The sequence below is a fragment of the Aspergillus melleus genome (genome assembly GCF_016097325.1).
Source record: "Aspergillus melleus strain CBS 546.65 chromosome Unknown contig6, whole genome shotgun sequence".
Classification (NCBI taxonomy): Eukaryota; Fungi; Ascomycota; class Eurotiomycetes; order Eurotiales; family Aspergillaceae; genus Aspergillus; species Aspergillus melleus.
The window spans coordinates 1,852,823-1,879,421 of NW_025763375.1; the positions used below are offsets into that span (position 1 = coordinate 1,852,823).

The window sequence follows — 26,599 nt, forward strand, 5'->3', positions numbered from 1 at the left end:
AGACTATGCTCGCCTCTCCAGGGATAATCCAATGAACGGTGTTCGTAAAGTCCCCTCAGCCGGCACAGTGGTGATGTAACCATGGATCCCAATTCCATGATGCCATCACTCTCCTCTTCCGGCGCTTCCTAACCTTCAATAAAACCACTGCCTGTTCCTGTCCTCCAGGCCCTCTTCGGACACGGCTTCTGTTTATTCGGGCTCAGGCAAAATGGCGTCTCCCGGCAGTTCTAGCAGCACGTTATCTACCCGACAGACGGAGCGACCGCGCAGGGATAGCAATTATGAAGCCATTCGGTCGCCCACGCTCAGTCGGCGGCCGACGAATGTCGAACTCTCGCGGATGGAATCGCTGCGAACGACACATCAATCAACGGTCGGATCGACGACGGGGCCGGAGCCGCGCGAGAAATGGCTGTCCTTTGGCGGAGGAAAGGATTATCCTCCCCTTCTACCTGATCCGGAGAACTATGTGGTGGAGTTCAGCGAGCAGAACGATCCGATGCACCCGCATAACTGGCCCTTGCGAACTAAGTATGACATGCCATGACATGGACCAGATGTCCTGCCTATGTAGATCTTGGATCGTGGCTGACAGCACACTAGGATCATGCTGTCCTCCATCCTCGCCTACGTCACCTTCGTCTCGTCCTTCGCCAGCGCCATCTTCTCCTCTACGGTCGGATCCACCAGCGCCCAGTTCGGCGTGAGCACCGAGGTCACGACACTCGGCGTGACGCTCTACGTACTCGGGTTCGCGACCGGTCCAACATTCTGGGCACCTGCTTCGGAGCTCTACGGCCGACGATGGCCCATCACCGCCGGGATCGTCGGATACAGCATCTTCACAATTGGAACGGCCACGGCCAAAGACGTACAAACCATCATGCTGACGCGGTTCTTTGCCGGCGTGTTCGCCGCCGCACCTCTGGCCATCGTGCCCGCCGCGTTCGCGGACATGTACAATAACCGCACGCGCGGCGTCGCGATCGCCATGTTCGCCATGGCCGTGTTCGTGGGCCCGTTCGCGTCCCCGTTCACGGGCGGGTTCATCACCATGAGCTATCTCGGCTGGCGCTGGACCATGTATATCTCGGCCATCATGGGGTTTCTGGGCGTGGTCTTGTTGCTGCTGTTCTTTCGCGAAACGTACCCCCCTGTGCTGCTGCAGGAGAAAGCGGCGATTCTACGCCGACAGACTCGTAATTGGGGCATCCATGCGAAACAGGACGAGGTTGAGATCGATTTCAAGGAGCTGATGACGGTGAATTTCAGTCGTCCGTTTCGGATGCTGTTCACGGAGCCGATCGTTTTTCTGGTCACCGTGTATATGTATGATTCTTAACCTCCAGGTGGCCCCCGTTCAGAAGTTGACGGCGAACAGGTCCTTTATTTACGGTCTTATGTACGCGCTCCTGGCAGCGTATCCGGTTGTGTTTCAAGGCATCCACGGCATGAACCTCGGTGTCGGCAGCTTGCCCTTTATTGGGCTCATGACTGGCGAGTTCCTCGGCGGCGCTTTCACGCTGCTCGGTCAGGGATCGTATAACAAGAAACTGGCCGCCAATAACGACATGCCGGTATCAGAATGGCGTCTGCCGCCGGCTATCGTGGGTGGGGTTGCCTTTACCATGGGGCTGTTTTGGTAGGTTTGATCGGTTCCCTCGTGTGTCATAGTCCTGGTGATAGGATAGTGCTAATCAGGAACCCTAGGTTCGGCTGGACCGGCTTCACAAGCGACATTCACTGGATGGCGCCCACGGCGTCGGGCGTTTTGACCGGATTCGGCATCTATGTGATCTTCCTGCAATGTTTCAACTATCTGATTGATTCGTATCTACAATTGTAAGTCAATACATGCATACATCGGACCGTACCTATCTCCTCGACGCACTTCCACGCCGACAGAAAAAGGAAATACAACTGACCGATAGGACAGCGCCGCCTCGGTGTTCGCCGCCAACACGATCCTCCGATCAGCCGTCGGGGCGTGTTTCCCGCTCTTCTCGCGGCAGATGTTCCAGAACCTGGGGGTGCAGTGGGCAGGCACGCTGCTGGGATGTTTGGCGGCGATTATGATTCCCATTCCGCTGGGGTTTATGGTGTGGGGGCCCGCGTTACGGCGGAGGAGCAAATTTGCACCGACGGCGGCGGTGTTTCAGGAGAAGTCGGGGTAGCCATGCAAGGGAGATGGGATGGAGTGGACAGTGAACAGTGGACAGGTGACTGCGCATAATTGAACATGGAGTATTCTGTAGCCTGAGGCCTACACATACCGCAATCTGCAATCTGCATCTGGAATAAAGCAAGGGATCGAGGCCCTCGTGCCGCGAACAAGAAATGAAAGGATGGTCATCCCGGCGCGTGCCAAGCCAAGCCCTAATTGGAAACGAGGATAGCGTTGCACTTGTCGCAGCCTATCTGTCTTACCAGTCCCAGCTTCCCAGAGATTGGGAGTTTCCTCGCACGGGAAAAGATAAAAGATAGTATAACTCCAGATAAGCCCATTGAACCGGAGCGATACGCGTCTGAGCACACGGTCAGCACACGATGGCAGCTCCGAATCGGCGAGGTCCGTCCATTGGCATGAATCATCCGCTCTTGTAATCCGTTGCCACCATTGGCGCCACCGTGACGACGTGCTCGGCTCTCGACCCACGGGCTGATCGGCAAACGAAAGACCGTCACCTTCCGGAGCTTTTTTTTTTTCTTTTCCGTCATGGAACTGGAAGCGATGGCACTGGTTGGCGCAGGGTCTTTGCCAAGCTGACCGTGTCAGAGGGGCCACTGATAAGGAAGAACAAAATGGAAATTTTCCCTTCGGTCGCGTGGGCGAAAAAAAAAATTCAAATAAATAATAATAAAAAGCTCGGCTTGGGCGTTTTTGTGTTCTTCTTTTTCTTTTTTTCTCTTCTCCTTGGGTCTTCTTTCTTGTCTCCCTTTCCCTGTTGTAGGGCTTGATTGCCTCAAACTTACCCCCCTTGTGGTTTCTTTACCCTTGTCACTTTTGTCCCCATAGTTTGTCCGACATCACCGATCTGCCTCACCATGGGCTTCTCGAATTGGGTGCACGACACCAATTACGCGGTGGCAAGGTCCCCCGTGGGACGATGGTTTCGTCTGGAGAACTCGGGCCATGTAAGGGAGCTGCGATGCTTCACATACCGTTTATCGAATTGCAAACCCCTCCGAGGAATTAGGTTCCTAGGAGGGGCACACTGACTTGAACCGTCCGTTGGAAACAGCCCCAGGAGCGTAAAGGCAGCTTCTTCTTCACCGAGATCCGCGCCGGCCTGGCCACCTTCTTTGCCATGGCCTACATCATCAGCGTTAACGCCACCATCACCTCCGATACGGGTGGTACCTGCGTCTGTCCGCCCGAGAGCCAGGCCGACAACTGCAACACGAACACCGAGTACCTGCTCTGCGTGCAGGAAGTGAACCGCGACATCGTCACCGCCACCGCCGCCATCGCCGCCTTGGCCACCTTTTTTATGGGGTTCCTGGCCAATCTGCCCGTGGCCCTGGCGCCCGGTATGGGTCTGAACGCCTACTTCGCCTACACCGTCGTGGGGCATCACGGCTCCGGCATGATCCCCTACAGCATCGCCGTCACCGCCGTCTTCGTCGAGGGGTTCGTCTTCCTAGCGCTCACCCTGCTGGGTATTCGACAGTGGTTGGCTCGCGCCCTGCCGGCATCTATTAAGTTGGCCACCGGCACGGGTATCGGCCTGTATCTCACCCTGATCGGATTGAGTTACAGCGCGGGTATCGGGTTGATCACAGGCGCTACGGACTCGCCGCTGGAGTTGGCCGGTTGCTCGCAGAGTCAGCTGAACGACGCGGGCATGTGTGAAGCCAGCGACAAAATGCGCAGCCCGACCATGTGGATCGGTATCTTCTGCGGCGGTGTCTTGACGGCCCTTCTGATGATGTACCGCGTGAAAGGCGCCGTCATTATGGGTATCTTGCTTGTGTCTATCATCTCCTGGCCCCGTCCCACCGCCGTCACCTACTTCCCGCACACGGACGTCGGCGACAGCAAGTTCGACTTCTTCAAGAAGGTGGTCACCTTCCACCCCATCAAGCATACGCTCGTCGCTCAGGATTGGAACATCGCGGAGCACGGATCGCAGTTTGGGTTGGCGTTTATCACGTTCTTGGTGGGTTTTCCGTCACAGTTCCGAGGTCATGCTGTACTGAGACTAATCTTGGTTTAGTATGTCGATATTCTGGACACTACTGGTACGCTGTACTCGATGGCTCGCTTTGCCGGTGCCATTGACGAGCGCACGCAAGATTTCGAGGGCAGTGCGATGGCCTACGTATGTCTTTACCTTTTTTTTTTTTTTTTACTCTTACTATGCCTATACTAATAAAATCAGATGGTCGATGCAATCTGTGTTTCGATCGGCTCCCTCTTCGGCACCTCCCCCGTCACTGCCTTCGTGGAGAGCGGCGCCGGTATCTCTGAAGGCGGGCGCACGGGCCTCACTTCCTGCGTGACCGGAATCTGCTTCTTCATCGCCGTCTTCTTCGCGCCGATCTTCGCATCTATCCCTCCCTGGGCGACGGGCTGCACGCTCGTCCTCGTCGGAGCGCTGATGTGCAAGGCCGCGGCGGAGATCAACTGGCGGTACTACGGCGACGCGATCCCCGCATTCCTGACGATCTCGATCATGCCGTTCACCTACAGTATCGCGTACGGGCTCATCGCGGGTATTCTCAGCTATATGACCCTGAACATCATCACGTGGTTGATCGAGAAGGGCACGTTCGGGCGCGTCGTGCCACCCAACAAGGACGAAAAGGACCCTTGGACCTGGAAGGTTCCTGGCGGTTTCTTCCCGCCGTGGTTGCGACGAGCAGCCCGCGGCAAGAAGGACTTTTGGCGCCCGTATGAGAATGAGGATATTGATTTGGGCGTCGGTCCGGATGGGTCGGTGTCGTCGCAGGATCGATACGCCGAGAAGACGGATGGGAGGAAGGGAATCCCTGCGTGAGTTCCATGTTTGGTAGATATGCAGTACACTGGATCATGCAGAGATGTCGGGTAGAGAGGAGAGGGATTGTAGATATCCTAGATAGTTAGGTAGTACTCAGTATATGAGTAGACTGTAGAATGATATAATTAATATATATTGATCTTCTATTCATCCAATGGTCTATCTAAGAATAGGGCTTCGACGGTCACGGGCTGGAAGTCAGTTCCGCCCAACCAATCAGACGCGTACCAAGTCCGCAAGCGGCGCTGTATCGTATGGTCACGACCTGCGCCGCAGCGTTTAGACAAGCAGGCGGTGAGGGGTCGTCTCACACAAAGTTCGTGGTAACTTTGGTAAGCAATGGTAATACGGATACTGCCGCATGCGGGGAAGCGGCGTGCATTTCCGGCAGCCAATGAGCGACGATGACGAGTCATGCCGGATGGAGATTTCCTTTCCCTGCCTGAGGTTCTTTCCAGGTTCTCGGTCTCGCTCTCTTCTGTTACTTCTTTCTCTTTTCCTCTCCTCTCCGCTCCTCTCGTCTTTGTCTCGTCCATGCTCGTACACGCCCAGCATGGTCTGACTTCCACTCGTTCTATTCCCCTTCCTCCCCCTCCTCCTTCCCTCTCGCCTCTCTCCCCTTCATCCCCTCATCGCCATCGATTCCTCGCCATGTCCGACGCCAAACGCCGCTTGGCCCCGGCTCCGACCGGTGCAAACGCCGGCCCTGATTCCCAACAGCGCAGGAAGAACGTCGGCACCGCGTGCCTGGCCTGTAAAGCGCGCAAGCTGAAGGTCCGTCCCCTTCTGGCCCTCTCTGTCCGATTTCCCCTCCCTCTTGTCTCGCCGTCCTTATCGCCTCCGATATCCACATTTCAAGCCACCCAGCTCATTAGACCCTGAAGTGGGGTCCGGTCGTCCAACTTATCCCATTCCATCCCGTTTCCAAGCCCTCAAACACTAAAGCACTCAATGCCATTTCGCATGTCGCTGACCATCTCCTCTTGTCCGTGCAGTGCACCGGCAACTCCCCCTGCGGCAACTGCGTCAAACACGGCCTTGAATGCACCCTCAACCAGGCCGCCGACAAACGCCGTCGCGGTCACATGAAGCGCAAGATCGACCTCCTCGAAGACAAAGAAGACCTCCTCATCGGCCTGGTCGGCATCATTCGCGAGAGCGGCAACCGACGCACCATCCCCCTCCTGAACCTCATCCGCAGCAACGCCTCCCTGTCCGAGCTGCGCCACTACATCGACCACGAGCTCCCGCGGGCCGATCTCGCGCGGACACCAGAATTAGTGGAGGTCTGCAATGAGGTGCAGAGGTTGCAGCAGAATGAGGCCCGGTCCGTTCGTCGCATCCTCGATGCGAAACGTCTGTCGGATATTCCGCGCTTTCGCGTCCCGGCCGGTCCGTGGACCACTGTCACTGAGGATGATGACTTCGTGTCGCATCTTGTCTCCTTGTGGTTTACTTGGTGTCATCCGTTCTGTAACTGGATTGATCGCTCGAGGTTCTTGCGCGATATGACGGCGGGGTCTAAGGCGGGGGCGGCGTATTGTTCGCCGTTCTTGGTCAATATCATTCTGGCGGATGCGTGTGTACGGGTCCCCCTGGTGCTTTCTGAATGCTTGTTTGGTTGTGAGGATATGGAGTATGGGGTCTGTATGCTGATGTTGGTCTAGGCGTATTCGGATTATCCCGAGGCGTGTGCGAAAGCGGAGGATCCGACGACGAGAGGGTCGCATTTCTACGACGAGGCAAAACGGTTGCTGGAGAAGGAGGAAGGCAGGATTACGCTTCCGACGGTGCAGGGCCTCGGAGTGCTGTGGAGTTGGTCAGCTGCTTTACTCCTTTCAATCAGTGGTCATACTTACCTGCAATAGTGCCTCCATGACCGGTCGGGACCGCCAAGGTTGGATTTATCGCAGCCAACTCGCATATTCCGTGCAAGAGCTCTCTCACACTTACTCGGTTTTGGCCCACAAAGCCGACGAAGATACTCTGCGCATGGCCCGAGTGATCAGCAATACTCACTGGGGCTTGTTCAATATCGCCACGTAGGGAGACCCCGTTCCCACCAGTCGGAAACCACCAACCCGCCTGGCTTTATCTCATTTTGTTCTTCTGCTATGTCCGTGAGAAAGAGAACAACTGACCAAGGGCCAGGGTGCACGCTTTGTTCGAGAAAAAGATGCCGCCCATCAAGCCGCCGAAACGAGTGTCTTTGCCGCCGGTCAGTCACGATTCCGACCAGGATGACTGGCAGCCGTACCCGACCTTCGCCGAGGGAATCCAGTCGCACACGGACTGTCTGTTTAACGCCCTCTGCCAGTTAAATCTGATCGCGTACGACCTGTGTGCCTTGTTCTTTCGTGGCGACCCGGAATGGTCCCCTGTCGAATGTGACCGTCGTATCGAAGACGCGCATACCCGATTACGCCAATGGTCCGACCGACTGCCAGACTGCCTAAAAGGGAGTCAGATTGAAGCTCCGCACAGTTTGTCTCTACAGTTTGTCTTGCCAGTACTCTCTCGGATTCCGATGGCGTAACTAACATGACCAAAAAGCATGTACTACCACGCCATCATAATGATTCTTTGCGGCCTTTCAAGTACCCTTCCATCATCTTCTCCCCATTCGCACGATCACTTGGACCCTCGTCCTCATCCTCAGTGTCATAACAACCACCAGGAGGACTCTCTCAACAACCCTCGTCTCTCCTCCGCCCGCACCATCTCCCAACTCCTCCGCATCCACCGCACCTCCTGGGGCGTCGACCGCATGCCCGTGCTGAACATCCACTTCATTGCGACCGCCCTTTTCGCGCTGCTCGACCACCTCTCCGACCCGGCCAACCGCGACGCCTTCGTGGACATCAGCATTACGGCGAAGGCGTTCTCTCGACGCTGGGAATCCAGTAAGACGATGCTCAGGTCGTTGCGCGCCACGTCCCGCGAGAGAGAGATTGAGTTACCGACTGAGGCGGATCCGTTGTTTGCGGTGCTGGAATGTCAGGGCCAAGGACCCAGACTCGGACATGCACCGGTACTTGGAAACAGTCAAGCGTCTCAGTCGGCCAAATTAAAAGGGAGAGAGGACACTGTTGTGTCAACGGAGGGGGGAAGTAGTGATCTCTCTTGATCAGCTTGCCCTTGTTCTTAGGGTTCATCCCTTTCTTTGAACTCCCCGTCGGCTTGACCTCCGTACGGACAGAGTTATCATACGGCTGGGTTGCCTTGAGATGAGTCCGTAATTCATTGGATGTCCCGATGACCTAATTTCCTCGAACCGAATGGCAGCTCGCGACAAGACTGGCCTAGCAGACATGAACCTGCTGGTTTCTCTTCCTCAAAGCTTCCTCCAGGAAAGCTTTTTTTCTACCAAGAACGCGGTTACTCACTCGTTTGCCAGCGACTACACAACTCGCTAGACGGCACGCACAACCATACACAAACACACATTCCTACATCTACACACAGCACAGCACAGAATCTAGACGACCTAGACGTCCGATCAGACTATTAGCATTTCGGAGTTGGCGTTCGTATGCTTGAGTTCCATTCGGAGGAAGAGCATACCTACACGGAAAATCGCCCCTTTATCATTATTGTTTTGTTGTTTTCTTTTTCTTATACCACTGGTGATCTTTCTGGCGTGTATGGACTTTAATTAATGATGGTTATCTTAATGAATGGGTCGGGATGTATTAATGGTTTTCAATAATATGGTTCGATTTTGGGCAGATCTATATGAGCTGTAGGAACTTATCTGTTAAGCTGAAGTTGATTGAGGGTTTCCATTATATGCCGTCATGTCCGTATGGTCTTGTCTACCTACCTAATTGTTCGTGGTCATATATTGTATCAATCAATTGTTCAGCCAAATAAAAAACTCACACTCACTGAGGGAGATCGGAACCTAGATATCTCTACCTATCCTGCCCGCAGCACCAGAACCAAAAAGAATCAGCAAAAAGAACAGCCCAACGCGGGGCTCGAACCCGCAGCCTTGTGATTAAGAGTCACACGCTCTACCGATTGAGCTAGCCAGGCGCTGTTGTTAAAGCAAGCTTTGAAATAGTGTTACATAAATCAAATGCAGCAGTACCCCAGTTTCGTGGGAGGACGCCTGCCTGAGGTTGAAATATGCCAAGCCTCCTTCCCCCAAGGCCGAGTCCTTGTATGTATGCAGCAAGCCACCTAAGATGGCCTTCTTTCTATATTATCTATCCTTCTAACATCTTCATAATCCTCTCCGCTAGTTCCATTTGTGCTCGTTTATTTATTTCAATTGTATACTGCAATGCTAACACCTCACCAGCAGGTGACATGAATCCAACACCCGATATCATCAACAAATATATAATCCTGTCCAAGCCCACACAACCTCCCCACAACAGCAGGACTAAGGTCCCCAGGTCCCCAGGATACCCTAAACAGAAACCCCCTTCACCTGCCCACCGACCACCATCACCTCTTCACTCTGCTTGCACTCCCTCCTCTTTTCCCTCCACCTCCCCCAGTACTCCTTCAACAGCACCCGCCAATGCCATAATGCCCAAATCACCACCGTCGCTAACGTCAATGGGATCGTCACCGCCCAGTACATCCAGAACGTGCTGGCTGTTTTCCAATCGCTGTCGTCGCCGGGGGCGAAGTCGAAGAAGTTCGTGCCGAAGAGGCCCTTTGCACCGGTTAGCTTGGGGTAAATTGACTTAGGGTAGATACAGGGTAAGGGTGTAGGGCTAGCCTACAGAAACAAACGTCCCAGGCAGATACACCAAACTAACGACACCGACTGTTTTCATCATCGCGCTGTCGGATTGCGCGTCGCGGCCATAGCGTTGGGAGACGATATTGAAGGCCTAGAAATCGCATCGCGTCACAATCCAGTTAGTCCAATCAAAAAATCCAAGTGCACGATGTCTGTCCAGGGGTTATGGAATGGGAGAAACGAACAAGATTAATCTCATTATGCAGCCGCTCGGTCAACGACCTGGACCTCGTCTTCAGCGAGTGCACCTGCTTCGCGAGACTGTATAGTCGCTGCTGCGTGTGCAGGTACACGCCTCGGCCCTTTTGTCGCGAGTCCGGGAACTCTTCGCGCCAGCGGGTCTGCTCGGCGACGATGTTCTTGACGGTGTTTTCGGCGATTTCGAGCGTTTCCGTTGAGTGGAAGATGTGGCGGCCGATGTCGTGGAGGTGGGGGAAGTTTGGCGGTGGGGGATTTGGTTTGTCTCGTGCCTATTCATTCATCTCTTTGAATATCGAGATCTCTAAGGTTGAGGGTGTAGGTGTGTGGATTAGGTCAGGATGGCTTACCTTTTCTATATCTCGAACTAGATCTCGCAAAAACCAGATCGAGGCATCGTATAGAGTGATAAGCGTGCTTGAGAACTCCATATGCCAACGAAACGGGTTGACTCGGGCTTTGATCTGTGGCAGCTTGTGCTGCATCTGAAGTTGTTGTTGCTCGGGGAGGTTCAGCACGAGGACTGTCTGGCGGTTATCGGTCATCGTCCAGTCGATCAGAAGTGTGGTCTGGACCCATTCGTATTTGTTTGGTTTGAGGACCATCTTGACTTTGAAGCATGTCCATGATACTGCTGTTGTTAGAGGCCGCGGTTGTCGGGATGGATGGGGTATGGGCATAGGCTTACCGTGGCGGATGATCTGGTCGTCGTCATCGTCGGAGGCGATGTAGTCGCAAAAGAAAGAACCGTTGAGGTCGTCGTTGATGATAGAGCTGAATCCGTCGGGGAATGTGATGGGGATGTGTCCTTCCAGGGGTTTGGAGGAGGTGAATCTGCGAGGATTAGTATATCATCCTATCTTCTTGCGTAGTGTTCTGCAGCAGGAATAGACGCACATCAACCGAGTAGAATCCTCGCGACCCGGTTCCTGATACTGATGAGTGACTGTTCTCATATGGGGAGTGTTGGCCACTTACTGTCAACGCATTATGCAAATCCGCATCGCATCTCTGCCAAGGATCGTCCTCTACCATCAATCTAATCAGTACATGAAAATCTACGCATTTCGTGCGGGCGCACATGCATATACTCATACCGCATTGCTCGAATATCTTAACACCATCGCGAATAGACCCCATGCCGACTGCAACAAGCTTCTCTTTAGGAGAAAAAGAAATCCCCGCGATCGCAACGCGCCGAGCACGCCGGCTTTATATTCGTCGGGCATACGGTCTAGGGCCCTGCAGCGCTTGCATTAGTGATATACAGCACAGCCGCTTTCTCTCTCGAGTCCGCCTATAAAACGTAGGGCTTCGGATCAGCCGCCCCCAATCAAACGTGTCCGTGAAACGCCCGGGGAAGGTCATTCGGGAGCCAAAGCACCCTGGGCAGCCTCGCCCGCTTTTAGTGTCCAATGGTGTTGACGTGCTAGCCTAGTGAGCGCTAAGAGTTTGCCCCACGAGCGTGTCAGGTTGGGCGATCGAACTGGGTAGCTGTAAATATCAGCCATCTTGCAGGGTTAATATAGGTGTTCCGGCAGCGAAATTGAAGGGTTGATTGGATATGGAGTTTTGATGTCGTGCATTATTTGGTTCGGAGTCACTGTTTACATACAGTACTTGGTTCAATGTCCTCGAGGCTACTGTGTCTACGCGCCGTCAATTCATGACACACGGTTCTGGGCCCGGCTAGCTAATGAGCTGCGTTGTACAGTACAACCGCACCTGCACTTCGGTCATCTCCTGTTATCTCCTGCCGTGATTGCGCTCACTGGCATTTATGACTCATGAGACACGTCCTCCTTGCGAGACAACTCAGATGCATTAGTGGCGAAGCGCTGATGTCGGAGCCGAGGCAGACCGATAGAATGAAGCCAGCCAATCCCGGGGTAGGGATATGCGTGAACAGGCGGTTCAAGGGATAACAAGCATTGGAGTGGGTCGGGCCTTTAATCGTCGGTTATAGCCCTGGAAATATTAACAGGGGAACTAATGCATGGAATAGGTGGCGGGATGGCCGCGGAGTAACAAAGGAAGGTAATGGGTTTGTTCGGATGAGGCGATTCCTTCAATCCGCCTTGCAGTGGCTGCGTATAGCTTGATTCGAATGGATGTGTTAGACGGGTGAATTACCGGGCAAAAGAAGTATGACTTGGTCTGACTAACTGTTACAGCCTCAGCATTGCCCGACTGATGCAATGTGGTGCCATGTTTGACTAGCGACTTCTTGCAGCTCTAGGCCATCCATCATGTAGATAGGAATGAAATCAGATATTATCTACCGGTGCAGCAGTCCTGGGATCTGTTAATTGTCTGGTGTCTACTCCAAACGCCCGATCCGTTCTCTGCAGCAAAACGTCACTCGGCCCGATATGCTGCATGAAAAGGAAGTTCGTCGCGTGGCGAAGAACTAGATTTAGAACGAGGAAGGGTGTATCTTGGCACAGTGAAGCAAGAACAGATTGATCTGAATAGGGTTTCCATGGCGTCAGTCATAGACTTTAGAGTGACTGGTTCGCGGTAGAGCTTGTTTCGGGATGGGTTGTGTCCAAGAAAAGAGCAGGTTCTCTGGCTGATTGGGTGGCTGCATGCTCGAGAGATAAATAAACGTTGGTTGGCTTCCCCGGAATATGGTGACTTAGAGATGCTAGGCCTTGATCATAAGGGATTTCAATCAGATATCTATAAAGTGATCTCACCCAACCTTCGGCCTCTATCCCAATCAAGTTCTTAAACGTCGCAAAATGACCACCACTCCAATCGATCAAGCCCACAGAAGCTCCTTCTGCCCCGTCTCAGGCGGCTCCCTATACTACGAGACCATCGGACGAGGCCCAACCCTCGTCATGATGCCCGCGGGACACGGCACCGGCGTAGTCTTCGAGCCCCTAGCCGCCAGCCTCGCACGACACTTTCGCGTCGTGCTCTACGACCGTCGCTACTTCTTCCGCAGCTGCAAGAACGACCCGACGGACGGGTCCCCAAGCCAGACGATCCTCAAGACACACGCCGAGGATGCGGCAGCGCTGATCGCGCACGTTTCACCGGGCCGTCCGGTCTACTTCTTCACGACCTCCAGTGGCGCGCCGATCGCAGCGGAACTGCTGTATTCGCGACCGCACCTGTTCCGGAAGCTGGTGATGCACGAGGCTTCGTTTTTCACGCTCCTTCCGCTCCCCGTGCATGAGCAGTATCGCAAAGACTTGGTGGAGGTGTGGACCCGGGGACGCGAACTGGGAGCGGTGCGGTTTAACATGTTGATCGTGCATTGGGTGCATCGCAGCGAGGAGCTGGAACGGTTGAAAGAGACGAAGACGTATCGCCGACTGGCCTCGTTATCGCGAAATGCGCAGTTCAACTGGTTAGCGAACGAGCTGCCCGAAGTGCTGGAATATGAGTTCGAGATGGACAGGATGCGACCGTTCCGTGATCGTCTGGTGCTGATGCGAGGGTCGTATAATTCGCCCGATGCCGCGGTCGGGCCGGTGACGAGGTTGGCGGATGCGTTGGGGATTCAGCTGGATGTTGTCCCGGGCGGACATGAGGGATACGTGACGGATTATGAAGAATTCGCTGGGTTTTTGATCGCAGAGTTGAGGGAGAAAAGGGCACGCTTGTGATCTCATTCACCTTGCGGTGGAGGGCGATCGTAGCCGTAACCGGACACCTCGGTGTACTCCGTTCTCCGTACATAGACCGATCTGCTCCGATCCAAAACAATCGATAATCCTGTCTTTTGCATTTCCACCTTTCTCCACAGACTGTGCCGAATGCGGTGCATCGTCAGGATCACTGTGAGTGTGCGCCCCCTGCTGGTACCAAGATGAAGGAGCCAGAATATCTATTGCCACCAGTTACATCGGTATTCTCGCTGCAAGTAAATGCGGGGGAATTCACTAGAACCAGTCCAGTCATCCCAGCCGAGGGAAGCTGCTTATCGGACGCTGAGGAAGATCCACGCTAAAGACATGCAATAAAAGCCACCGCGACGATCGTCCAGACCCGCAAGGACCTGCCCAATCGCGTAAAGAGGAAGCGATTCGACAAGTGCAGGGACGGACCTGGTCTGTACGTGCCTGCTCCAGCGGACTTGATAAGGGCCGATCGTGCAGGAAACATTTAAATAGCGTCGGTTCGCCCGCAGATCGAGAGCCGGATTTTGTGCACCGTCGTTCAAAATGTTCGCTCAATCGTTGTTGACAGTAGCGTTGGGTGTCTTGGCTGTTCAGCCTGGTGCTGCCCATGTCTCTCATTCTTCGAGGGGTCAGGAGGGGACGTGTAAGAAGACTACGGTCGCTATTTTGTATGCTGATCGTGGATGATTCCTGGTTGAGATGGCGAACTGACCGAGTCTAGGGGAGGTGGAATGGCTGGGATCTCTGCTGCAGTACGTATCTTCTTCGGCGACGAAAGGCCCGACTGACGAGTCCAGGAAACCCTGTCGAAACAAAATGTCGACGACTTTCTCATTCTGGAATATCGCGATCGGATCGGAGGTCGCGCATGGCATGAGAACTTCGGAAAGGACAAAGATGGCAGGCCTTACGTGGTAGAAATGGGTGCTAACTGGGTATGTCGATCAGCAACAATTCGAGTCTTGACTGACCAGGCTTTAGGTACAAGGATTGGGAAGCCCTGACACCCATGAAAATCCTATCTGGACGCTGGCAAAAGAGTTCAATCTATCAACAACCTACTCCAACTATAGCAACGTCTCGACGTATAATGAGCACGGATTCAAGGACTATTCTCATTTTCAGGATGAATACGACGCGGCGTATGAGATCGCGTCTCAGAAAGCCGGCACAATGCTCAAGGACAACCTGCAAGATCAATCGGCGCAAGCTGGACTGGCACTAGCTGGATGGAGACCAAAATCCAATAACATGGAGGCGCAGGCCATTGACTGGTGGAACTGGGGTATGTCAAATATCCCCATGAGCGAGGAGCTGAGCTGACTAGTACAGACTTTGAGGATGCATACTCACCACTAGAGAGCTCGCTGGTGTTCGGATGCGCTGGCGACAACCTGACCTCCAATGGCTTCAGCGATGAGGACAACTTCGTGACGGATCAGCGCGGACTCAACCACATCGTCAAAGGGATGGCGTCTCGATTCCTTCGTCCAAACGACACCCGTCTGCATCTCAACACCCAGATCACGAACATCACCTACAGCAAAGATGGCGTTGTCATCTCAAACCGCGACGGCAGCTGCGTTGAGGCTGCGTACGCCATCTGCACCTTTTCTCTCGGGGTCCTGCAAAACGACGCAGTGACCTTCCACCCCGAACTGCCCGAATGGAAGCAAACCGCCATCCAGATGTTCACCATGGGCACCTACACCAAGATCTTCATGCAGTTCAACGAGACCTTCTGGCCCACAGACACCCAATACTTCCTATACGCGGACCCCCACACCCGCGGCTGGTATCCCATCTTCCAGTCTCTCTCGACGCCGGGATTCCACCCAGGCTCAAACATCATCTTCGTCACGGTAACCAACGAGTTCGCCTACCGCGCCGAGCGTCAGTCCGACGAGCAGACCAAATCCGAGATCATGGACGTGTTGCGCAAGATGTTCCCTGAAAAGAACGTCCCCGAGCCCACGGCGTTCATGTATCCGCGCTGGAGCACCGAGCCCTGGGCCTACGGCAGTTACTCCAACTGGCCTGCTGGCACGACGTTGGAAATGCATCAGAACTTGCGCGCGAACGCTGACCGATTGTGGTTTGCTGGGGAGGCGACCAGTCCGACGTACTTTGGTTTCTTGCACGGGGCTTGGTTCGAAGGACAGCATGCCGGACGGGAGATTTCTCGCGTGTTGGGTGGATGTAAGCGTAACGGGTTGAAGTGTGGGGCGAGGAAGCATTATGAGATCCTTCGTGGGACGACGCCTCTGGCTGATTATACCGTTGTGAACGGATGGGATGGGAATAGCTTTGTGGATAATAATGAGGACTAGGGTGGACCCAGGGAATAGGATCACACAGCCTGGCTTCCGGTTAGGCCACACGTCGTTTAGATGAATCGTTGCGATAAAAAGATGAGATTCAATGGATCGGGTGTTAATAATAGAAAATGCATCTAGCCATCCAGCTGTCAATTAGCATGAGCTTGCTGTACGTGATAGACTTGTGTTCTATTATGCTTTCTACTCGAAACCTGCTATAACCAAATTCTAGGACTACTATTAACATATAACCTAAAACATCATTTCTCATCCCCCTTCCCAACAACAACAGGCACCGTACTCACATCTCCCTCCTCACGCACCACCCCCCTCAACGCCCTCCAAGCATACCTCAACACATAAACCCCCAACCCCACAAAATCCACCCACACCAACACCGCAAAATAAACCAACGCCCTCGGCGGAATCCACCTAAACACCGCAGACGGATCGAAATCCACCCCCGCACGCGTCTTGAACTGGTCGATTTCCGCCAACGCCGTCGTCGCTGCACCGTCATCCTGCTGCCCTGCTTGCGCGGAGCCCATGTTATCCGTGGCGTGCCATCCCTCGGCGTCATTGTATATGATCGTTGCCACGACGCCGCCGAACACGGTCATGAAGAACAGGAGGACGGCTTTGCAGAGGAGTTCGTAGAGCCAGGTGCAGGTAAAGGCGAAGAGGAGGAGGGATTCTTTGCGGGAGTGCCGATGGGCGGAGGTTAGGATGTGCGCGATGGTTTCATTGGCGGGGGTTCTGGTGGGGGTTGTTGGGTTGGAGAGCACGAGGAGGCGAGCGAGTAGGAATGTGAGCAGGCTGATGGAGGCGATGGACTCGATGTAGGTTCTATTGGTGTTGAGGACGTTTAGGGCTGTGAAGCCGAGCGCGGTGAGGGTCCATGTGGTGAGTAGGAGGATGGAGAATCCGGTGGATAGCTTCGTGCTGAGGGTGGAGAGTGTGAGGGCCATGGTGGCAATGGCGACGACGATAGGTGTTACGGGATGGGTGGGATGTAGATTGGAGGGATTTTAAGACATCGTTTCGTGGATAGTTGAATTGTTTTCTCAAATTGGTATGAAAGGCTGACTGTGCTAGAAGGCGACATTGTTGGCTTTTATTTCTTATAGGTTTTGGCCCCCATTTGATTCTGCTGGAGCATATCAGCCTAGCGGTGTTTAGTTGCCTGGTCGCTAGTTCGTTAGTCGCAAGGCTTGGTAGTTCGTCGGAGGTTTGGGTCTTCGTTCGGCTCGCACCGGAGATGACTGCGAAAAAGCTTTTGGAGATAGGATTTAGAATCGTTATGGGTTGGTTCTATATGCTGTTGAGATATTTCAAAGAGAGACGTACTCTAAATGTCATATGGGATTCTTTCGAATGATCACCGAACCAGTGGGGCTAGAAGGCCCTTTTCAAAGTCTTCTAGACTCGCTAGCTCATCCTCGGTGCCTGGAGCCCTGGACAAACCACCGCCAACAGCCCCGAACGCTAGAGTATAAGGTGGATCCGTAAACGGGGCCTCTGATGGAAACTCACATCAAAAGGATTCAGTGATGTGGATAGCCGGACGAGCCGGGAATGAAAACTTCAATCTGCGAGAGGCATCGATCGCAAGTCTGTTGGATCTAGTGGTCTCATCTTCAAATAGAACAACGGTAGAATATTTAATGTCTAGAACTCATTGATTCATCAGAAATATTTAACTATTTTGTCTCCAGCGAAAAGCTTATACTTTCACAGCAGTTGGAACATGACACTGTTGGGACTGAAGTGCTTGGGTTCGTCGCGGAGTGGTTGAAGCTAGGAAGGTATTTCACTTTGAGCCCACGCAATGGAAAAGGACAGTCAATATTCAGCTCATTCTATATGCAAATCAAAACGGATTAAATAACTTCCCAAAGTGTCTAGAAGTCCCACTGATTCAGCCAATTTGCCATCTCGACCCTATGAATCGGCCCCAGCGACGCCATCGTCTTGCTCGCTTCCTTCGTCCTGGAGACGCCAATCTCAGCAGAGAGCATCTCCTTGCCACCAGCCAATCCGCGATAGAAGTCCAACAGCTTCAGCGCAGGCTTTTGACGGACATCTTCATCCGACGGGTTCTTGATGTTCTCGAGCTCCTTGATCCAGTCGTTGATAGGCACTGGCTCGACCGAATATCTATCCTGAATAGCCGGGATTATCGAAGCCCAGCGCGCCTTGCTTGGGTTGACGAGGTTGAAAAAGGCAGTTGGCACAGTAGAGAGCTGATTGCGTCGCGTCTGGAGAAGTTCAACGATGATGGTGGCAAGGGTGTCCTGCGAGTGTGTTAGTATGTTCTTGAGAATTAGGAAAAAGTAAGATGCATACCACTGGAACCCAATCCACTTCATATCCCCCAAGACCATCTGGTACCTTGCCTAGTGATTTCGATGTCTTGACCAGAGTGGGAACCCATTCATCCACATTCCAAGCGCCTTCCTTCGTGGTCGGACCGGCGATCTGTCCGACCCGGAAAATGCTCGTCGGAACAGCGGACTTCCGCGACGCTTCAAGACAGATACGCTCAGAAACATGTTTTGACTCACCATACCCCTGTTCTAGAGCTGCAGCTGGGTCTTCAACGGGTAGTTCTGGGACCTGTGGGCCCATGTCCTCTGTCCATCCTCCGATGGTACTGACCGACGAGACGAAAGAGACGTGGGCATTGTATTTACTACTAATGCTGAATTTGACAAACTCGAACAGACCCTTGATATGGGGGTTCTCGAACGATTCGAGGGGATGGTTGAAGTTGACCTTCCAAGCGTTGTGGATGATGACGTCTACCGTCTCCAAAAGCTCCTGGTATTTGGATGACGGAAGGCCAAACTGGGGCTCGCCAAAGGCCACTGTGAGGAATTCAACTCTGCTTGTGTTGTGCAAGGGAGCAGCAGGGAGACCCTTGTCTTGGAAACTTTTGATTTGACGTGACTGAGCGTCTGATCGATTGAAGCAGTAGACCTTGGCCACGGACTCGTCATGCAAAAGCGAATTCAGAAGGTATGTGCCGAGTGAGCCGGTCGATCCAGTTAGGACAACAGTAGATTTATGAGGAAGTGCGAAGTTATCTCTAGATAACGAAGGCAGCTCCTTTGTGTATTTAGACACCATATTGTTGACTCTATCTGTCCTAGATGCGACAGACACGATATCTCCTCGTAGCACAGTGAGCAAGAATTGTGCCAGTTGTGAAATGGTAGAGTGGGCATAGATATGCTGGGGCGTAATTGGTTTCCGGTCGGCATCTGGAAGCTGGAAGGAAGTAGCCTTGGTGAGGGTCTTCGCAAGCTGAATGGTCTGCAGTGAGTCCAGTCCGGCCCCGTACAGATCTTCCTCCGGGGAAATATCTTCACGGCCAATCAAAGAGCAAACAATGTGGTGAATAAAGGAGACCATGCTCCCCTGATCAAGAGACTCTGGTAGCTTCTCTTGCTCTTCCGTGTCGGCAGCCGCATATATCGCCTCGATCTCATCCTTGTAGTCCCGGTTCACGGCATTGCGCTGTGTCGTACCCTTGGGTGTCACCTTGAAGGGCTTGTCGCGCAATGCCAGTCGAATCTTGTTCTTTGCAATCCGACCATAATTCGGGACCGCTTCGTTTGCTTGTTGGACGGTCGGCCACACAGCATCGATGAATTCTTTCTCATTGATCTCCCCCTCCTCATCCCACTTTGGTTCGACAAGCAAGGAGGTTTGGAATCGTGATTGACCGATTAGGAGAGCACGGTTGACGCGAGGGTGACTTCCAACGATCATCTCTAGCGTCACTGGGTTGAGCTTCTCGCCGTTGCTAAGGACAATCACATCATCGCGGCGACCGTGGTATTTCCAGAGATTGGGATTTGAAGGGTGCCGAACGAAGAGGTCGTTGCTTCGGTACTCCTGCTTATCGGGGAATGTGTGGAAAATACCGTGGATAGCGCGAGAATCCTCCCGACGAGGAATAACCAGTTCGTATAATCCGTCGTCGACATCTTGCATATCCACCCCATAATGCGGATTCCACTCGAAGTGGTCCCAGTCTTCCTGCTTCTCGGGAATAAGCGAGATAAGGAGTCCCATCTCAGTAGATCCGATTACTGATATAATCTTCGTATATTCCGAGATCTTGTCGCCGGTTTCTCTAGCCAGAGGAGCACCGGCAAAGTAGACAGAGTCTAGAAGGCCGAGGCACTCTAGGGCTTCCTGTGACTGGCTCATATCTTCAAGGAGTGATGGAGCAAGTAAGGCTGCCGCTGGTCGTGTGGCACGGATTGTGTCCATTATCAGGTCAACCGACAGCGGCTTGTCTGGAAGATTGATGAATGGAATTTGAAAAAATATGGCGTGAATATAAGGGAGCAGACCCATGAGGTGAAAGGCCGGGGTGGTCGCAAGGAAGGGTTGGGACGACGAGAAGCAGTTTGGCGTTGTGGAAGCTCGCTCCGTGCGGCTAGAAACATTTTTATTGAATTCGAACGTGGACCAGTATCCATGAGTCAGGGGAATGGGCTTCGGCATGCCTAAAAAGAGCTGCTGTCAGTGCATCAAAACCATAGTTCACGTCATCACATCCTACCTGTTGTCCCCGAGCTATGAATGATCAATGCAACCTCGTCTTCTGCATCTGCATAAGATTTGAAAAAAGGATACGGCTGGACTCCGACAGTCATAAGCACATCATCAACGCTAGGAACCTCCACGTGAAGTGTGCCTGGCCGGAAGTCCCTGATCTCCGAAACCCTTCGTTCATATTTTGTGGTAAAGAAGAATGTTTTGCATGCCGTGGCGTTCAGAATGTGCTCGTAGGCGTCATTGGACAGTCGTGTAGAGGGAAGCAGCAACTAAAGATCCCGCGGTGTCAGCTTGTCGAAGAAAGGCGGTTAAATAATAAGGGAAAGACATGAAATCAGAGATTATGGCACCTACCTTGTATCCGGTCTTGTGAGAAGCTAGAATAAAAAGTAAATACCGAATATCATTGCTTCCCATGTACGCAACAGTCTCATCACCATTGCCCTTGCCAATCTGCTTCTCAATCCACCATGACATCGCGTTCACAGAATCGGCGAGGTCCTTTGCTGTAACATGTTGAAAGCCGTCCTTGGGGTCAGAGCCTTTAGGGACCACTCCAAGACGCTGTGTCGGGCATGACGAGGCAAGATCGTCGACAATGTTGACAAGCAAACGTTTTCCTGCTTCTTGAGACATGTGGAATTTTGGAATATTGGTATGAAAACTGAAATAGGCGATGGCAAGTAAGACGTTCGTATGAGGCCTTGATTGGTAGACTGATCGACAGATGAACTGAATAGTGGACTGGTGGACTGGTTGATAGAACTCTGAATGGAGCGCAGACACAGCCAGGTATTTATATTCCTTGAAGCAAAGGACAGATACTCAGGAGCGTTGAGTGCCGGTCAGACTTGTTTCTAGAATGCCTGGGTTATTCGCCATGAAAGAGGCACTAGGAAATTATGCACGTCGATCAATCTGTCAAGTGCATAAGATGTGGATCTCACACATGCCGAGTAAACACCGCTGTATTCAGCGCAGCCCTGACTCCGAAAGTCACTTGCCAGCCGGCCACGAACATACAGGAGTCCTGCAAGCTGCAGCATGACGACTTTTCTTTGTCCTCCGTAAGCGAACATGCGCCAAAGTAGAGTATAAACAAGCAAATATGATCACCGGATCCATTATTCGGCAGGATTCTTGGCCATGGGAACTTCCGAGGACCCAAATCCGCGCAAAGCTTGGCTGGACACCATTGACGAGTATTCAGCAGTAATGCAGGCTAAGCTTCGTATACGGATAGGATGTGCCGTTGTTAGTGCCCGGATCCCCAGCGATCCACTTTCTGACGTCAATCCCTCCTGTCCGTGCTTTGTCCGAACAGAGTAATATGTGCCTATCAGCTCCATCTGTGTGCCTGCAGGTCGGATGTCGGCATACCAATGGGGTGGGCTTGCCAGGCGAGTCCACAGGGTTGTCTCTCCTTGCATGAGCCTGGGCCAATGATCTGCCATCAACGGAATGCCGCGGAGCGTATTACTTTTCTGGGTTTAAAACAAGCTGTAACCTGGAGAGAATCTGCATGTGGCAGTCATTCGATCAGAATCGCACAGTTCCGCTCAGGGCATTTCCAACATCGGAGCCGAAAGGTACCTGCTGATCGGGTCCTCGGAATCGCGCCATGGAACGCAATTGATCTTCTCGATATTCGAGAGGCCAAATATCGATGACAGCTTTCGTTCTGGCGCAGCCGTTGACTGTCGATCCATTGTTGTTGGGTTCCTTGCAATATTCAATTCGGAGAAGAGAGACGGGACCGAAAGGGAGCGCTCATTACAAAGCACCCACTTCGGTGTTTTATCGGTCGCCGTCCATTTCTCCCGTCTCTGCGTGTCTCACCTTGAGTCTCAAGGCCTCGATTTCGACTTCTACATGATTCGTGCGATGAATTCCCCATGCGTTGACTGTCGCCACTTTGTGTTTCGGAGTTTTCGGAGTTTCGCGGGCTAGTGTTTTAGTATGAGCAACATAGTATTTGTTTAGAGGTGCCGATATCCAGTCGGATGCATACTCAAAGAAGTATTGATAGAACATCCTTCGACATAGAGAGCAGGATCTAAAAGGGAGGAAGATGGTACTGCCTGGCTGGCTCAAAGGGGAATAGCCGTTCACAAACGACGCTAACCAAATTAAGGCGGCCTGCCGTTGCCTTGCTGCCTTGTGGCCTGGTTTAACGGTGGAACAGCCCGTCCAGAGAAGGACAGAGCGAGGCTCCTGGCATCTTCGAAATACGAGCTGAGCCGCACCACTGCAATATCTCAACATTCCACCGAGTACTCATTTCTTTCGCAGATAATGGCTCCCGTGTGCTGTCAAAGACGCTCTGTATATTGCATTCAGTTCTTATTTCAATATGCGGTGGCCTGATCGAGTCTCCGTCTAAGATATCTATATGCTTGTTGTTCTTTCCAAGTTAAGGCTTCTTGCCAACGCCCTCAGATTTCTATGATGGCTATACAAGACTTCAAAGGTAGGTCTAGTGAGGAGACTCGTTGTACTCAAGTCCTGAGACAGATCTCATGCACTCGAGAATCAATAGTGCAACAATAAGCAAGTTACTAACATCTCTGGATTATTTACAGGATAGGCAATCATCCAATCAACCCTTCACCACCTCCTCGAAGACCTTGAATTCCACCAATCGCACCTTCTTCTCATCTTGTGGCCGAAAGACCAACCGGATCTGATTCGTGGTAACTTCATCCCACGAAGCCAGGGTAATCCCGTTGGCCAAGGGGTCGCTATACTTGGCATTCGAGACGTCCTTCCATGAACCAGATTCATTAGTCTGGATGCGGTAGCTCTCGGGCGCATCAAATTCCTGCGTGCTGTTGGCAAAGAACGCGATCTCTGAACTGGCGGTCTTTGTGGCGCTTCCAAAGTCAATCTGGTACCATACTTCGCTGCCGTTGCCGGCCGGCGAGTCCCATCCGTTCGCGATGCTCGAGTCAGGGAAGAACCAGACGCGACCGTCAATGGCGCCGTGGACCTTCTCAGCATCGGCGTTGGCGACGGACACGCTTCCTTTGGGGTGGTCGGAGGAAGTGGCAAGTTGGATAGAGACCGAGATGGGCTTGTCGAAGCTGGGGGGAGATTTGCGGCTGACTTTGGTTGTTAGGCGGCTGAGCTTTTCAGCGGTCGCGACGGTTTTGCCGTCAACTTCGACGATAAGTCCGGCCTTGCCGTACTTGTCCCCCGTTGCGTCCCATTGCACTGCGACCTCGTGGCCGTGGTAGAGGATTCGCTCGGCCCGGAAGTAGGATACCGACTCTGCGTCGGCGAGCGGGTTCACTTCGAGCACGTCGTCTTCACGGGGTCTAATACCTACGAAACCGGACAGAACCTGGTCGACATAGCCAGAGTGAAAGTAATGCGGAGAGCGGGCGAGACCGACTATCGGGTTTCCGGTGTCAGGCTCGTAGTCCTCCTCTATGTTTAGACCCCCGCGGATGGGGTTATAGTGCAACTTCGCGTACTGTGTCAAGATGTGGGTGTAATCGGCTTTGGAGATCACACCAGACCCAGAGCCAGTGGGGTAATGGTCCAACAGGTTGGCAAGGGCAGTGAGGGCCTGTGTCGTCTGGTATGGCCAAGCCGGTCCATTCCACTGGCACTCGCGATTGTCACCCTCGTACCGATACTGACGCATATAGTATTCGTAACTTGGCTCGTTGGTACGCAGACCATGCGAGCCGGCCAACTTCTCGGAGTCCAACAGATGCTTCCATGCCTGGGCATAGTCTTCCGTGTCGTCGGGCAGATCGTGGGTCCAAGGAACGTAGCCAACCAGCTCGCGACCCCGGATGAAGTCCCAGTAAGTGACATGCTCGTTGTCCTGCTTGTACCGGTCGATAAAGTGCTCGAAGGTACTGTTCCATAGGTTATCCTGCACCAAGCCCTTGATCGTTTTGGCTTGATCCTCGTAGTCGTCGGTGATTGCGTCGTTGCCTTGAAGCTTGGCCAGCTTGGAAATCGCTAACGCATTCGCGTACTGGTAGCTGTTGATACTTGGACGGAAGGCAAATCCGCCGGTGAATCCATCTTCTCCTCCCGACGCGTCAATGCTGGAGATGGTGTACTCGGTCGCATCGGTCAAGGGTTGAATCCAATACAGCCCCTTGGACACGTCATATCCGCCGATATCCATCGTCGAATTCCAGCCCTTGAAGACTTTTTGCATGGCGTCGAGATGAGTAGTTGCATCGTCGGCCACGCCATCAACTAGGTACCCCTGCCAGACACCGTCGGCCATACTCTCGGAAAACTGGTACGGATTGCCGTTGGGGCCGTACAAGAAGCTCGCGTATTCATTCTTGAACCGGCGATCGCGGCACCATCGACCCTCTCGGAGGTGGAAATTGGCGGCGTTGATCAGCAGCGCATACGGTTGCACTTGCCAGCCTACGTCCACGATAAATTCGGTGGAGATGTAACCGTATGAACCGAGGTCTCTTTGGTGGGCTCGGAAGACATTCCAGCGATAATAATAGACGTCCTGGATCTCGGACGCACTGGATTCAAACAAGGGGATCCGGTCCAGGTACCACGGCGCATCGTTGCCGAAGTATTCCTTGGCGATCGCCTCGGCGTCCAGAGCAGAGGCTCTCAACACCAACCCAGCCAAGGCCAGCGATGAAAAAGTCTTCATGATGTTGTGATCTCAGACATTCCGGAGAAAATCTAAAGCCAGAAACAGGGGTTTTTATAGGCACTCATGCGCGATGGGCCCATTTCCCCATTGATCTTGGCCATCCGGTGGAGGATGAGACAGATAACATCATCGGCACAATATTCAACATCTGCCAAGGTCCACAGTTGGCTCGGCATGCGGGGATCAACCGGTTCCTGGATGATCAGAGAGCGACCTTTACTGACAAGGCAGGACTCCTGTGGGATGGACTTTATCGGAGCCCCGCAAACATTCTTCACAGCTCCTGTGGGGGATCCCGCCCTTTTCCCCGAAGAATGCCCGTGCGGTTATGCAAGCCTTCCGCCATCATTTAACTATCTACGATGTGTAACGTTTATATAGAGAGAGAGAGAGAGTAAATTTGTGTGGGTGAGTCTAATCAATATTATCAATTCATTCCGGCTGTGCTCCGCGATTCACTAGTATAGGCCCCAGCTGGTGAGGCTGAGCGCCTCGTTGTCTTCGAATCCGAGCCTGCTCCCTATTAATCGCGTCTTTTACACGGTTATCGTGCTCCTCCTTTTCCAAAACCCAGTCAATTGCCATGAGGAGGATTCGCTCGGCCGACCAGTGGTAAAAACCCATGTTTCGTTGGTCGACCCGTGACAAGTTCTTGCCTCTCGACCTCAATCTAATTTGCATATCCTTCAGTTCTTCCCAGCTCTTGATAAATTCCCCGGCCTGCTCATACATCGATACCGCAATTCGATCCTCCCACGGTAAGTCATGGGCAATAACCTCCCGAAGGCGCCTCGTTGCGGCGAGTGCGGTGGCGGATCCGTGGTACGGTACTCCACGCTGGAACGGCAGCTTGACCCACCGATCCTCTGGCATGGCGGTCGGGAGATCGGGTGGTGTCTTCTGGCTGTCTAGTAGGGGTTCTCGTGGCCTCGGAGATGGCCAAGGCTTGCGCTCGGGTTCCAATGGGATATATTGTTCCATAAAGGATGTGGGGTCGGCATTGTCTTTCTCTCGCCTCAGAGAGGAGTTCGATGATTGAGACATAGCCCTGTTTTTTGGTCCTGGCAAGTTCTCTGCGTGCTTTTTTCTCAGAAAGCTGGACCAGATTATTAAGGTCCCCACGACCACCAAATCGATAAATGGAAGATAAGTGAGACTATGAAAACTCGTCAGTGGATTGAATAAGAATTTTCCGAATATAATGTCACCGGTGAAAGAAGCCTGAATGCGCGTGAAGATGAACAAGTCTGGGCGAATATGATATCTTACTTCATAGTTGCCTCAGTATATATAACAAGTTGCACAGCCAGTAAGTTCTAGGTCTCATTGATTGATTGCAGACAAATATTAGGTGGCCATAGCCGTCAAACCAAAATGAGAAAGCATTGAGGCCAGGAATGCACATTCTTTTAAGCTTTATGGGTACTAGGAAAGAGGCTATTTACCCCGGAAAGTTCCTG

At 52.8% G+C, this 26,599-nt stretch overlaps 10 protein-coding genes and 1 non-coding gene across 11 annotated transcripts; 5 read left to right on the forward strand and 6 right to left on the reverse strand.

The window, feature by feature from the left end:
* Positions 1–211: 211 nt before the first annotated feature.
* Positions 212–2,177, forward strand: LDX57_010354 (MFS transporter; the record flags this gene model as incomplete). Its single annotated transcript, XM_046092108.1, has 5 exons — positions 212–534; positions 607–1,332; positions 1,385–1,645; positions 1,714–1,845; positions 1,940–2,177. The coding sequence occupies 5 exons, from the start codon at positions 212–214 to the stop codon at positions 2,175–2,177; spliced, it is 1,680 nt and encodes a 559-aa protein (XP_045948085.1).
* Positions 2,178–3,048: 871 nt separating this feature from the next.
* On the forward strand, positions 3,049–5,003 carry LDX57_010355 (NCS2 family permease; the record flags this gene model as incomplete). The annotated part of the gene is made up of 4 exons (XM_046092109.1): positions 3,049–3,138; positions 3,246–4,163; positions 4,221–4,325; positions 4,386–5,003. The coding sequence occupies 4 exons, from the start codon at positions 3,049–3,051 to the stop codon at positions 5,001–5,003; spliced, it is 1,731 nt and encodes a 576-aa protein (XP_045948086.1).
* A 654-nt stretch (positions 5,004–5,657) lies between these two features.
* Positions 5,658–8,133, forward strand: LDX57_010356 (putative C6 transcription factor; the record flags this gene model as incomplete). The annotated part of the gene is made up of 6 exons (XM_046092110.1): positions 5,658–5,780; positions 6,002–6,589; positions 6,674–6,825; positions 6,875–7,048; positions 7,158–7,502; positions 7,560–8,133. The coding sequence occupies 6 exons, from the start codon at positions 5,658–5,660 to the stop codon at positions 8,131–8,133; spliced, it is 1,956 nt and encodes a 651-aa protein (XP_045948087.1).
* Positions 8,134–8,971: 838 nt separating this feature from the next.
* On the reverse strand, positions 8,972–9,044 carry LDX57_010357. The gene has a single exon. It is a non-coding gene; the product is annotated as a tRNA-Lys (tRNA).
* Positions 9,045–9,423: 379 nt separating this feature from the next.
* On the reverse strand, positions 9,424–11,103 carry LDX57_010358 (uncharacterized protein; the record flags this gene model as incomplete). The annotated part of the gene is made up of 8 exons (XM_046092111.1): positions 9,424–9,675; positions 9,746–9,856; positions 9,951–10,235; positions 10,314–10,594; positions 10,652–10,797; positions 10,861–10,892; positions 10,942–10,991; positions 11,061–11,103. 8 exons carry the CDS (start codon positions 11,101–11,103, stop codon positions 9,424–9,426), a joined length of 1,200 nt encoding a protein of 399 aa, XP_045948088.1.
* Positions 11,104–12,707: 1,604 nt separating this feature from the next.
* On the forward strand, positions 12,708–13,583 carry LDX57_010359 (alpha/beta fold hydrolase; the record flags this gene model as incomplete). The annotated part of the gene is made up of 1 exon (XM_046092112.1): positions 12,708–13,583. One exon carries the CDS (start codon positions 12,708–12,710, stop codon positions 13,581–13,583), a length of 876 nt encoding a protein of 291 aa, XP_045948089.1.
* A 746-nt stretch (positions 13,584–14,329) lies between these two features.
* On the forward strand, positions 14,330–15,928 carry LDX57_010360 (putative flavin containing polyamine oxidase; the record flags this gene model as incomplete). The annotated part of the gene is made up of 4 exons (XM_046092113.1): positions 14,330–14,350; positions 14,396–14,533; positions 14,580–14,883; positions 14,931–15,928. The coding sequence occupies 4 exons, from the start codon at positions 14,330–14,332 to the stop codon at positions 15,926–15,928; spliced, it is 1,461 nt and encodes a 486-aa protein (XP_045948090.1).
* Positions 15,929–16,176: 248 nt separating this feature from the next.
* Positions 16,177–16,884, reverse strand: LDX57_010361 (uncharacterized protein; the record flags this gene model as incomplete). Its single annotated transcript, XM_046092114.1, has 1 exon — positions 16,177–16,884. One exon carries the CDS (start codon positions 16,882–16,884, stop codon positions 16,177–16,179), a length of 708 nt encoding a protein of 235 aa, XP_045948091.1.
* A 933-nt stretch (positions 16,885–17,817) lies between these two features.
* LDX57_010362 (putative NRPS-like enzyme) lies at positions 17,818–21,303 on the reverse strand (the record flags this gene model as incomplete). The annotated part of the gene is made up of 4 exons (XM_046092115.1): positions 20,843–21,303; positions 20,493–20,757; positions 18,263–20,436; positions 17,818–18,210 (listed from the first exon to the last, which is right to left on the reverse strand). Exons 1-4 carry the CDS (start codon positions 21,122–21,124, stop codon positions 17,818–17,820), a joined length of 3,114 nt encoding a protein of 1,037 aa, XP_045948092.1. The 5' UTR covers positions 21,125–21,303.
* A 1,784-nt stretch (positions 21,304–23,087) lies between these two features.
* On the reverse strand, positions 23,088–25,136 carry LDX57_010363 (uncharacterized protein; the record flags this gene model as incomplete). The annotated part of the gene is made up of 1 exon (XM_046092116.1): positions 23,088–25,136. One exon carries the CDS (start codon positions 25,134–25,136, stop codon positions 23,088–23,090), a length of 2,049 nt encoding a protein of 682 aa, XP_045948093.1.
* A 435-nt stretch (positions 25,137–25,571) lies between these two features.
* LDX57_010364 (uncharacterized protein) lies at positions 25,572–26,012 on the reverse strand (the record flags this gene model as incomplete). Its single annotated transcript, XM_046092117.1, has 1 exon — positions 25,572–26,012. The coding sequence occupies one exon, from the start codon at positions 26,010–26,012 to the stop codon at positions 25,572–25,574; it is 441 nt and encodes a 146-aa protein (XP_045948094.1).
* Between the last annotated feature and the right edge of the window lie 587 nt (positions 26,013–26,599).